The sequence below is a fragment of the Rattus norvegicus genome, chromosome 2 (genome assembly GCF_021556685.1).
Source record: "Rattus norvegicus strain SHRSP/BbbUtx chromosome 2, alternate assembly SHRSP_T2T, whole genome shotgun sequence".
Classification (NCBI taxonomy): Eukaryota; Metazoa; Chordata; class Mammalia; order Rodentia; family Muridae; genus Rattus; species Rattus norvegicus.
The window spans coordinates 233678456-233692286 of NC_141535.1; the positions used below are offsets into that span (position 1 = coordinate 233678456).

The following is a 13831-nucleotide window of genomic DNA, read 5'->3' on the forward strand; positions in this document are numbered from 1 at the left end:
GTGGCAGTGCTCCTGGGAGTCTAGCTGTCTGTGGGCAGGTTTTGGGTCTGGGGGGTCTATGGGACAGCCTTAGCTCTGGGTGCAGATTGAGACCAGAAGTGTCCCAGTCCAGGCTTCTCTGCTGTTCCTGTGCCCTGTGAGCTCCTGGCTGGTCTCTCTTTGGACTGTCAGTGGAGAGGAAGTTTGGGTCCCACCTGTGCACTTAGGAGTGAGAGTGCTCATGAGAGACCAGCTCTCTGTGGGCAGATTTCGGGTTTGGCTCTCAGTTTTCAATTTGAAGCAAAAGGGAATTAAGGAAAGGAAGAGTTGAAGGATAAATAAGACAGAAGCAGAGAGAGAGATAGAGAAAAGAAGAGAAGAGAAGAGAAGAGAAGGGAAGAGAAGAGAAGAGAAGAGAAGAGAAGAGAAGAGAAGAGAAGAGGAGAATTGCCAGAAAACTGAGCATCCAGATTTGTTTTCCTGACATAAATAAAATGTTATTTCTTTCTGTGCCTCACTTTCTATACAACACAAGAAAATGTTTGTTATGCATTGAGCTAGAACAACTCTATTCTACCAGGAACTTCTCCCAAGAATGTAGTAGCTACTTACTTGACAAGGGTTGGATAAGATGCTGTGTGTATTATATGGGCTTTTACACACTTGTTGCATGTCTAATGAAACCACCCAGACAACTTCTATGTACCTATTTTCACAATTAAACTTCAGAATATCAGATCTAGACTTCTCAGACTACTATAAATCTTCCCTTTCTGAAGTCTCTTCCAAAACTGAAACTGTTTAGGTCAAGATATCATGTTCAGACACTGAGATTCCTGGCAATATTTCCAGCAGTCTTTTTATGAATATTCATTAGCTGTAGGTATTTTTAGTTCCATGGAGAGAGCAGTCCTTCACATGTTTTCTTCTGTCATTCAGATCTCTGAAGGACTTTAGAGCTAAAGGAAGAACAGACAGAGACAAGCAGTGGTGGAAGTCCTCCGTCTCAGTAGTGGAAGTCCTCCTTCTTAGTGGAAAAGAAAAGCAGGTAAGAACTTCTCACCTTCTTACTCGTGCAGGGTACTACACTCAGAAGAGAACCCATAAACATATAGGTAAGAAACACAGCACCTAGTAAACTAATGAGGGACAACAATATCCTGTTTGCACTTCTGATTCTTTGTTTGCCATTTCTCTCACTATGTCGTAGTTGGATATTTGTGCTTCCAGGTGTGAAAGTTTGCTGTGAGAACTTTGTTGTGACCTCATGTTTTCATAGAATTAGACAAATCAACCTTTTCTAATGGGATTTTCTTTTCATATGAAACATGGAAACCCATCTGGAAATGAATAAATAAATATTCATTTATTTTAAAATTCCAAATCAATAATAAATAAAGAGATGTACTTTATCATCAAAGCAACTCTCTCCCACTCCAAAGAGACCTGTATTTCAAGAGTGAGGAAGAAGAGGTCCATTTAGGGAGTCACAAGCCTCAGTTCATTCCTTGCAAAAACATGACACAATCTGATAGAGATAATGCTGAGGTGGGAGTTCATATATATCTCAGTATTACCTAGTCGTATCCCCAAAGGCTTAGCTTGTGTCTGGTATGGCTAAAGCTGAAATATGGAAATGTCTTCCGAATATTTTTTCTTAGAGCTTGCAGTGTTTTAAGGGACATGGATTTCATTGTCATGGAAGGAATTCACTCAGTTCAGTCAGAAGGAGAAACTGAAAGGAACATGGATATGTTCTTTCAATAACAAGTTTAAAAATAGTAAAGCCAGATGCTGGGAAAACAGCCCCTTTAGTGAGGAAAAAGAAACTGAAACTCAGGAGAGAGGATGAAGGTGTCAGGTCCAAAATAAACTGACAAATGTCCAACTTTGGCACAATTCCAAAGTATCTGCTGACTCCAGGCTCCCTCTGTGCTTAACTCCTCTTCTCATCCTGCCCCCTACTTTAACCTTCTCCAACTCATAGGCTTTCCTTCCCTGAGCTTCTTATTCCAATTTAACACTGCCATTTTAGCCATGTACACTCTTGGCTTCCTCTCTCTTGGCTCTGTCTCTCTTGGTCCTCCTTGCCCCTTGTCTCTTCTTCTTCTCCCATGATCTCCTTGTTACTCTATCTTTTCCTTTTGCATTCTCTCTCTCTCTCTCTCTCTCTCTCTCTCTCTCTCTCTCTCTCTCTCTCTCCTCCTCCTCCTCCTCCTCCTTTTTCTTCTTCTTCCGCTTCTTCATCTTCTTCTTCTTCCTTACTTGTTCTCTCCACCCCCAAATCTCTCTCATGATCTAGTTTGGTCTACTGCTTTCTCTCTCTGCTCTGTAATCTTCCAGATGCCCATCATATCTCAACAAAACCTTCCTCTAAATAATTTCTTGTAGTAGTCATGTTCTCACTTTGTAAATGTGATGTCAATCCCACTCCCTGGGACATAAATTAACCCTTTTCAATGGGCCCAACCTCTTAATCAAACCAAGCTGCTAATACGACATGTAAGGTATGTATTTATCATTTGTTCTGCTGCCTTCTGCCCCCTACCATATTCTACCCCTCATGCTAGAGTCTTCAGCCACTTCTGCCCTCCATCTACAATGTTTCTCTACTGAGATTCAAGCCATTTCTTGGTCTCTCTGGCTCTGCTAACATATAACCCAAGTGTTCAATACATGGACATATCTGTGATAAGACTCCTCTCTCCAGCTATTAGAAACTTCAGGTCAGCATAATTTTGCCTGAAGCCCTTTCTGTTTTCCTCCTTGGACTCAGAGATTTTATTAAATCCTTGCTGTCTTAACTGTGAAGGACTTGGCCTCAGTACAATCAATCAATGGCCAATAAATGGCACACTTGATTTTCATATTGTCCTATGATTAGAACTTATGCCACTAAACATACAAAAGATCCCAAAATTTCTTACATCTAAACTTTCTCTGCTTTATAGTTATAGAAGTCTCTAATTTCTAAACTTTTTCTAATTTTCACTTGTGAAAATCTTTTATATTTATGATTTTTCTCTCTGCTCTCAATAAATATCATAGTCTTATGTATAAACTCTTTACCCCCAGATCTGTAAGTTCTCTGGGTATGATTTTAAAATGTCTATAAAGTCTGTAATAGAAAGTTAACTAAAACTTATAACAAAAGGGTGATAGTCAAAAAAGCTATGCATACCATAAATGTAACTTGGATTTGATTCTTGTTAAAAAATGGATCTACTTCAGCATAGTCTATATGTAGCTTCTATTCTACTCTGGTTGGGGAAGTAGATGTTTTAATAATAACAACCCTGGGACTTGCCTACATCTTGGCTGATTACCTCATCAGAGTGGAAGCAACCATGTGCCTGGACTTTCCTCTTTTCACGAAGGTTAAGAAAGAGTATTTGCCATGTTCACTACCATCTTGACTAAGAATACAACATGGTGTAAACTGACTAGGACAATACCAATAATACCCAAAACATGTGAATAACTCAAAAATACAGCCCCCAAAACCTTTAACCTGCAATTTGTCTTGCTTACAAGATGTACTTGAGGTAACGGTGATCAGAACTTGTAGGAATGGTCAACCAATGACCGGTCCAATTTGACATCCATATCACAAGAGGGAATGTATGCCTGACACTGCCTGGATGGCCAGGAGTCAGAGGTTGGATAGTACAGAGACCCAATAAAGAACAAAATACAACTGGCACATAATTCAATTTATTTATTCATTCATTTATTTATTTATTTAAAATGAAAGTCAATGAAATGACTCCTAATGATATTCTGCTCTAGTCATATTTTTTAGCCTAGCTCAATCATCATTAGAGTAACATCATCCAATTACTGATGTGAACAGATGCAGCCAATCATTTGGTGGAGTTCAGGAAGAAAACCATCAGGAAGTTTGAGGAAGGACTGAAGAGGCCAGAAGGGTTGAGGACACCACGAGAAAAGGGCCTAAAGAATCAACTAAGCAAGACTCACAGGAGCTCACAGAGAATGAATCCACTGTCAGGGGCATTGGCCTAGGTCCTCTCCATATATGTTATATTTGTGCAGCTTGGGTATTGAGAGACTCCTAACAGTGGGAATGGGGGAATCTCTGACACTTTTGCCTGCTTTTGGAATACTTTTCCTCCTCTTGCGTTGTCATATCCAGCCTTGATATGAGGGTCTGTGCCTAGTTGTGCCTTGTTGCACTATGTTCAGCTGAGACCAATAAAAGGCCCATTCTTTTCTGAAAAGAAGCAGAAGGGCAGGATTTTGAGGAGATAGGAAGTAGGGGAGAGACATTGGAAAGAGTATAGGGAGAGAGAACTGCAGTTGGAATGTAATTACATATATATATATATATATATATATATATATATATATTTCTTCAACACAAGCTTCTTTAGCTACACACTAAATTAATTTAAACCCAGAGAGGATGTGAAGGCACCACTTCAAATATGGAATATTGCTTAAAGCAACTGTGGTGCAATTAGTAAGAAACCAGGAAGCAGATCAAGAGTACTAGAGAGGAAGACTTTCACAGGAAATACCTTACTTCCTCCTCTATAGCTTGACTTCTTTTTCTTTTGGTTATCCACTGAGTAGAGGAGAGGTAGGTAAAAGTGGAAAGAAGAGGAAGAGAAGGAGTGGTGAAAACAGAAGATAGGAACCGACAGGAGAGGAGACAATTGTTAAAATAGGAAGGGAAGCTAACAGCAGAAATGGAGGGGAAGGGAATCCAGAGTGTGGGAACAGTTGTCTGAGAGATGAGCACGTGGCAGGGAAAGCAAACTAAGACACAATTCTTAGTCCTGAAACCCTTTAGTCAATCAAACCCGGGTCTGAATCCCATAGGAGGAAGCAAGGGGTAAGGATTGAGTGGGTGCTAGGAATTAGTACTCTGCCCTACTGAAGGGGAAGATCTGGTTAGAAGCCAAGTTAAGATTGTATTTCCTCTCTGGCGGAATTTTCTGTCATGGCTTTTCAAGTCCAATTGATCTGTTCAGTAATTTCCTTCTGAGGTTTGCTTTGTGAGTTTTTATTTGGAGTCCTTACTTAACTATATTGAGTTCTCCTCTTGTTATTGTTTTTGGACACTTGCAATCATCTAGTGTTTATGTCCTGAAATCAAGTGAACAAAATTTGTGGAATATTTATAATTCTTATGTCCTTTTGATGAAGTGTTCCTTCCAATGATATGTAGTAGCTAATTCTATCTCTTCTGATTGTGTTTGGTTCAAAGTATACTTTACAGGTATGAGAATTGCTACATCAACTTGTTTGCCCATAACATTTACTTAGTTTGATTTCTAACCATTGGGTCTCAGGTTATGGGTGTCTTTTCAGATATGTGTGATCCCTGAAGACAACAGGTAGTTTGTTCATGTTTCCAAATCTAGTCCAGTAGTCTGTCTTTTAATTGGTGAGTTAAGGATATTTGTATTCACAGCTATGCCTCATATGATTTCGCTATTGTTTATGATTTTGTGATTATTGTTCCAGTTGGCTGAATCATTGTTAGTTCTTTTTTCCTCTCCTGGTAGCACTGGATATTTTCTGGTTTTCTGCTTCTCCTCCTCCTTGTATTCTTCTTTGTCCTACTCCTCCTTCTCTTTCTCCTCCTTCTTCGCTGTAAAGTACTTCTTTTTTTTTTAATTAACTTGAGTATTTCTTATATACATTTCCAGTGTTATTCCCTTTGCCGGTTTCCGGGCAAACATCCCCCTAATCCCTCCCCCTCCCCTTCTTTGTGGGTGTTCCCCTCCCCATCCTCCCCCCATTGTCCCTCTCCCCCCAACAATCTAGTTCACTGGGGGTTCAGTCTTAGCAGGACCCAGGGCTTCCCCTTCCACTGGTGCTCTTACTAGGATATTCACTGATACCTATGAGGTCAGAGTCCAGGGTCAGTCCATGTATAGTCTTTAGGTAGTGGCTTAGTCCCTGGAAGCTCTGGTTGCTTGGCATGGTTGTTCATATGGGGTCTCGAGCCCCTTAAAGCTCTTCCAGTTCTTTCTCTGATTCCTTCAACGGGGGTCCTATTCTCAGTTCAGTGGTTTGCTGCTGGCATTCGCCTCTGTATTTGCTGTATTCTGGCTATTTCTCTCAGGAGCGATCTACATCCGGCTCCTGTCGGACTGCCCTTCTTTGCTTCATCCATCTTGTCTAATTGGATGGCTGTATATGTATGGGCCACATGTGGGGCAGGCTCTGAATGGGTGTTCCTTCTGTGTCTGTTTTAATCTTTGCTTCTCTATTCCCTGCCAAGGGTATTCTTGTTCCCCTTTTAAAGAAGGAGTGAAGCATTCACATTTTGATCATCTGTCATGAGTTTCATTTGTTCTAGGCATCTAGAGTAATTCAAGCATTTGGGCTAATAGCCACTTATCAATGAGTGCATACCATGTGTGTTTTTCTGTGATTGGGTTACCTCACTCAGGATGATATTTTCCAGTTCCAACCATTTGCTTACGAATTTCATAAAGTCATTGTTTTTGATAGCTGAGTAATATTCCATTGTGTAGATGTACCACATTTCTGTATCCATTCCTCTGTTGAAGGGCATCTGGGTTCTTTCCAGCTTCTGGCTATTATAAATAAGGCTGCGATGAACATAGTGGAGCACGTGTCTTTTTTATATGTTGGAGCATCTTTTGGGTATATACCCAAGAGAGGTATAGCTGGATCCTCAGGCAGTTCAATGTCCAATTTTCTGAGGAACCTCCAGACTGATTTCCAGAATGGTTGTACCAGTCTGCAATCCCACCAACAATGGAGGAGTGTTCCTCTTTCTCCTCATCCTCGCCAGCATCTGCTATCACCTGAGTTTTTGATCTTAGCCATTCTCACTGGTGTGAGGTGAAATCTCAGGGTTGTTTTGATTTGCATTTCCCTTATGACTAAAGATGTTGAACATTTCTTTAGGTGTTTCTCAGCCATTCGGCATTCCTCAGCTGTGAATTCTTTGTTTAGCTCTGAACCCCATTTTTTAATAGGGTTATTTGTTTCCCTGCGGTCTAACTTCTTGAGTTCTTTGTATATTTTGGATATAAGGCCTCTATCTGTTATAGGATTGGTAAAGATCTATTCCCAATCTGTTGGTTGCCGTTTTGTCCTAACCACAGTGTCCTTTGCCTTACAAAAGCTTTGCAGTTTTATGAGATCGCATTTGTCGATTCTTGATCTTAGAGCATAAGCCATTGGTGTTTTGTTCATGAAATTTTTTCCAGTGCCCATGTGTTCCAGATGCTTCTCTAGTTTTTCTTCTATTAGTTTGAGTGTATCTGGTTTGATGTGGAGGTCCTTGATCCACTTGGACTTAAGCTTTGTACAGGGTGATAAGCATGTATCAATCTGCATTCTTCTACATGTTGACCTCCAGTTGAACCAGCACCATTTGCTGAAAATGCTATTTTTTGTCCATTGGATGGTTTTGGCTCCTTTGTCAAAAATCAAGTGCCCATAGGTGTGTGGGTTCATTTCTGGGTCTTCAATTCTGTTCCATTGGTCTATCTGTCTGTCTCTGTACCAATACCATGCAGTTTTTATCACTATTGCTCTGTAATACTGCTTGAGTTCAGGGATAGTGATTCCCCCTGAAGTCCTTTTATTGTTGAGGATACTTTTAGCTATCCTGGGTTTTTTGTTATTCCAGATGAATTTGCAAATTGTTCTGTCTAACTCTTTGAAGAATTGGATTGGTATTTTGATGGGGATTGCATTGAATCTGTAGATTGCTTTTGGTAAAATGGCCATTTTTACTATATTAATTCTGCCAATCCATGAGCATGGAAGATCTTTCCATCTTCTGAGGTCTTCTTCAATTTCTTTCTTCAGTGTCTTGAAGTTCTTATTGTACAGATCTTTTACTTGCTTGGTTAAAGTCACACCGAGGTACTTTATATTATTTGGGTCTATTATGAAGGGTGTCGTTTCCCTAATTTCTTTCTCGGCTTGTTTCTCTTTTGTATTTATGCCACTGTCCTGTGTAGTTGATTAAGCTTCAGAACACTGCTCTGGCACATAACGTCTTCTTGACTAAAAGAGCACAGCTCTTACTTCTAACAGATAAGGGCTAATTGATTTTTGAACTAAATATTAGTGATATTGAATAGTCCCATTCAATATCTGGTAAAAAACGAGTTAGATTGCAAAAGAAAATTCTCCCATGATAAATTAAAGGGAAAACAAGTTGTTAGCAGTGAATCTTGATAATTAAAATGGATGCAGATACAGGTCAACCCAAATACCAGGTTCCAACATGGTAACTGATGGGTACTTGTATATATAAATGTGTGAAGATATCTTCAGAGACCCAGAGTTAAAACCGGACACATAGAAATCTACGTTTTTAAGCATTGTACATCAACAGGTTAAAGAAAAACAATTGTTTCACTGAAAAGGAATTCATAGGAGGCCCTATTGGATGTGACAGTTTTAGGTTTAGGTTTAAATCCTGAATCTGAATATTATTTATCTTAAATATTTAAAATAGTTGAATATCAGGTTTCTAAGTTGTAAGTAAAGACTACTGAAATCAGATTATAATGCACTTAGTACTCAGCACAGACAAATAATGAAGATGATGATAATCCTATTTGTTGTGTTTCATAAAAAAAGAGAAGGAATATGTTTGGTGGTGTGGTAAGGTGTAAGGGAAGGGACTGACTCTGTGGGCCTGTCCCTTCCCTCTGAAGGACCAGCCCCACCATGGGATAGTATAGAATAGAGTTGAGAGAGAGAGAGAGAGAGAGAGAGAGAGAGAGAGAGAGAGAGAGAGAGAAAGAGTAGAGGCTGGCCATGAGCATGTGGAGAGAGAGAGTTGGGGAATGGGGAAAGAGTGGGAGCAGGAGGCAGAGACCAGAAGGAGAGCAAGAAGGCAAGAGAGACCAAGGAGGAGTGAGCAGCCCCTTTTTGTGTGAGGCAGGCACACCTGACTGTTGCCAGGTAACTGTGGGGTAGAGCCTAGACAAACTGCTAACAGTAACAGTTTCATAAAGTTTTACACCCCAGCAAATAAATTCATAGATGAAGACACTTTTAAAAATACTGCTGGAAACATGAGGTAGGTGATTTCAGGTAGGCTGGAGGTATCAGGCAACACAGTAAGGAAAGCTTAGCCATCGTCCTGGATGCTCTCTGACAACTGCTTACTCTTTGGGTGGGTGGAAGTCAGGGTTCTGCTTGTGTGTTCCAAAATTATCTTCCCCAATTAAAGGGTGTTAGGTCAAACACAGGAGTGGCTGATAAACGTGATGGCAAGTCTGAGGTAGCAAAGAGACTTTGGTTCTGAGCCTGTAACATTCCACCTCTCCGGAGTCCCTGAAGTTTCCTCAGTGCGCCAAGTTCGTACAGCATTGTTGTGGAGTGGTTCACATGCTCTTCTTTCTGGGGCCCTGCTTCACACCTTCCATATTTTGGAAGAGTTTCTAGTCCAGAATGGCCAGTTTCCATCAAACGTGTTGATATCATTCCTGAGGCAGCAGCATAAGGGCCTCTGTGCATGCTCCTTCCACCAAAACATTCTCGAGAGCTAGAGGGAGGGGCAAATACTCAACAACTGTGCAGATTACTATCTAAATGAAAACATGAAAACAGAGCATTTCTCCCGAGAGTCTTTACACATTGAAAGAAATGATGAATTAATAAATCCATATTCAACTTCTTACATGTAGTGTGAACAAAAATAAATTCACCCAATGCTAAAATTAAAGAAATTCTCTTTTAAAGGAGTTTTTAATGTTTTCATTTATCTATTTCTTTATGTGTGTTTGTATATGATGTGCACACGTGACATGGAGCATATGTGTCACCAGAGAAGAATTTATGAGAGTTGGTGTTCTCCTGCCGACAACATGGGGGACATTTCTCAGGTTGTCATATTTGACAAGTAGCACTTTTCCTGGCTAAGCTATCAAACCAATACCAAGGAAGTCTAATTTTTAAAAAGATAATTTTATAAATAAAATTTTAAAAATAAACATTAACTCTGAAAACATGATACATTATCATTATATAGACTGAACCGGTTATATCTAAGAATATATATGTATATATATGTATATACACAATATAGATATAATAATGACTAGTGGGGAAAAAAAGGCCATGAGTTTGAAGGACAGTGCATGGGGTATATGGAAGGATTTCAAGGGAGGAAAGGGAAGAGTGAGATGCGGTAATACAGTTATAATCTCAAAAATAAAAAAATAAGTTAATAAAATCATTATCCATAAATTATCTTTTCTATTCAACATCTAGCACACCTTTTAAAATTAGAATCTAAAAGGAATCTCTCGCATGATAACATAAAGGGAAAGTATGAGTTGATAATAGATCAATTTTGAAAATTCATTAGTACTATCATTTTATTATGCTTCTTGGATAATATTTTCAAGACCTCCTATAATTATTAAATTTCACCCTTACCATGTGAACAATACAGTAAAATTTCTGTTCATGCTGGAGCATTGCGTGACTATACCTTCTGAGAAAAAAAGGGAATTCTAATATTTTCCACCATTTTCCTCAAAGGCAAGAAACCATAATGGACATGACCCTACAGATCCACATGCCTGGGCCCGTGTGCCTCATTGAGAATGTGAAAGGACAATTGAGAGCCAATCAGAAGGCCCTGGAGATCCTGTCAGCCATTACACAGCCTGTGGTGGTGGTGGCAATAGTGGGCCTCTACCGTACAGGCAAATCCTACCTGATGAACAAGCTGGCTGGAAAGAAAACTGGTGAGTACCAACAATAAAGGTTCACTGAGTCTGCTCTGTTCAGCCACATTGTAAGTCCTGGTTGGGAGGAGAAAAGTTAGAGAAGCAGATGAATACTGAAATCCAACATCCTAAAGAGTTTAGAGTTTATGTTGACTCTATTTCAGGGAATAAGTCAACTTCATGATGGTCTTTACTCTGTCTTCTGTCCCATTTGACTGAAAAATCATTCCTATCCTAGAAAGGAGAAAGTATTAATAAGAATAATTAATTTATATACTATTCCATAATAAATTCTAACCCATTCATTAAAATGCTAAGGAGAGGTGAAGAAAAAGGCTAAGCAGGTAAACGGCCTTCCTGCATAGATAAGCCAGGCAACCTGGATCCAATAACTAGAAAGTAGAGAGAGACAATTGTCCTCTACAGACATTGTCTAACAACCACACACATGCTATGACACACAAACACAAATGTATGAGGATAATTTTCTTAATGAATAAGCTCATGGGTAACAGAAAGCTCCCCCTGATTTTTAAAGTTTTTAAAATGTTTCAAATCAAAGATTTTTATTGTTGCAAGTAAATATAGCAAGGATCAACTCTTCTGACCATTGCAACTATAGTTCTAGAGCATTGAACAATTTCACATTATTGTAAAATTATCATATATATAAGGTATATATATATATTATATTTTCCTAAGACAATCAAAGTATTCATCTCATAGGAATAATATATTTCCCATTCTTTATCACCGTTCAATAAACTGCTCACATGGATTTGACCCTTAAAACAAACTTGGAGGAGAGGAAATGCTGTGGTTCAGAGCAGAATCCCAGCATTCAGGATACTAAGGTCAGAAGATCATTTGAACCTCCTAGTTTAAGCATGGCTTGAATAACCCAGCAAGGTTGCCATCACAAAAAGAATGGACATTCATCATTCCATGGGACATTGATATTTTAAGGATGTTGTTTCTTCCAAACCTTAATCACTGAGCATGTAATTGTAGTGTCGTCTATAATGTTTTATAAAAACAGTTTGTATACTTCCCTAAATAATAAAGTAGTTTACTATTTAGGTGGAATTATAAATGGTAACTTCTTAATTTTCGGTTCATTATTATTTGTTATTCCTTATTGGTGTGTAGAAAAAAACTAATTATAGAAATCACAAAATAATTTTATGTGCTATAGCTGTGCTGTATGAATTGTTCTTTAAAATTAGTCTTGGAATATTGAAGTTTCTAATCATATGAGATCATATGATCTGTGACAAAGATAATTTTATTCTTCCTGTCCAATTTGGGTACAAACTATTTCTGACTTTTGTTAGATCATTTCCTAATTATTTTGAATAATATTTCAATTATTATATTGAACACCAGTGTCCAAACTTGGCACACTTTCTTCTTTATGATCTTAAAGGAAAATTATTTCCGCTTTTACTATGTAATATAATATTGGTATGAATTTTCATATATGGTATTTCCTATAAGATGTTCTAGTTTGGCAAATTCTATATAATAATAGAAACACTTTGAATATTTTAAAGTATTTGATGTTATGAGTAAAACTCATATTTCTCTCTATTTCTCTGGTTGTGAGGTCAATACTAGCGTGGCTTCAGTTAAGTCTGCCAATTTGAATTGATCTCATTTTTACATGAATTCCCTGAAATGTTTCTAACTCTCCATCCACTGTGTGCTCTCTTCTGTGTGTCACAGGATTCTCTCTGGGATCCACTGTGCAGGCTCATACAAAAGGAATCTGGATGTGGTGTGTGCCTCACCCCAACAAGGCAAACCACATGCTTGTTCTGCTTGACACTGAGGGCCTGGGTGATGTGGAGAAAGTAAGGATTGAGAATTCAATTTGGAATTCAGCTCCTCATATCCAAATACTCTGCAAGTTTTAAATGAAAGATCAAGCTCCACTATAATATACCTTGGTAGCTTCAAGTACACATCATGTATCTAGTTTTAGCCATCACTAATAAATAGACAGACTCAAACAAGACCAAGATGCTCAGTCTCCAGTATCCCAGCTATGAATGATAATCTATAACCTAAATCTGGTACCCAAACTTATGAAGGTACCAAAGATACACTCATTGTCTCTGATCTTATGCTACATAGAACGTTAGTTACAGATCTGAGTTGGGAGGCCCAGCCTTGTTTTCCATTTGTAGGACAAGAGGAAAGAATTAGAAGAGATTTAAAATATAGCCACAGGTATTAATGAATGACATGAAAGTAAATATTCTCATTATCAAAGAGAGAAATACTTAAATCTATACTAAGTTTTAGAATATCTGCAAGCATCCACTGTCTGGTTTGCAACTTCTGCCAATGGTCAAAATAATGCCTTTAAATAATAAGTATAAACCAAAAATCTTAGTAAAAATATTGAAAATTCAACTGGAATCCAAATACTTTTCTTTGAAATTTTGTGTAGGTTTTTACAACAACATTCATTTTAATAGGCACCATAGGAAATTCTGTTTAAATGAGCATCCTGTTGTCAGTGCTCACATTAAGCTGATACACAATAAACCACAATCCTGATTCATGTGTGTTCTGACTTCCAGGGTGACAACCAGAATGACTGCTGGATCTTTTCCCTGGCTATTCTTCTAAGCAGCACCTTTGTGTACAACAGCATGGGAGCCATCAACCAGCAGGCCATGGACCAGCTGCAGTATCCTTTCTGTGATGAAGAACATCTCATTCCAGGGATGCTTCAGAGGCAATATTGGCACATAGGAGACAGAATAGTCCCAGTGCAAGGTTAGATCCCACGTACTCACTAATGGAGTGACACGTGAGTCAGAACATGGCAAAATCATGAGTAGGGATGAAGGGAATGACTGGGGAGCCTGTTCGTTCACCACTTCTCCTTAGCTACTCAGCTATGTGACAGAGCTCACAGATCGGATCCGAGCAAGATCCTCACCTGACCAGGATGATGGGGTAGAAGACTCAGCTGAGTTTGTCAGCTTCTTCCCCGACTTTGTGTGGACTCTGAGGGATATGACCTTGAAAATGGAAGTGGATGGACTCCAGGTCACAGCAGATGAGTACCTGGAGATTTCTCTGAAGCTCAAGGAAGGTACGAAAATTGATAGTTGTGGGATAAAGAT

The 13831-nt window shown here is 38.9% G+C and overlaps 1 protein-coding gene across 1 annotated transcript in view; it reads left to right on the plus strand.

The window, feature by feature from the left end:
* Positions 1–888: 888 nt before the first annotated feature.
* Positions 889–13831, plus strand: part of Gbp1 (guanylate binding protein 1) — a 34831-nt gene continuing 21888 nt past the window's right edge. The window contains 5 exon segments of the mRNA NM_001433102.1: positions 889–1027; positions 10501–10709; positions 12417–12544; positions 13280–13389; positions 13601–13800. Of these exon segments, the coding sequence (NP_001420031.1) occupies positions 10514–10709; positions 12417–12544; positions 13280–13389; positions 13601–13800 (634 nt within the window). The 5' untranslated portion in view covers positions 889–1027; positions 10501–10513.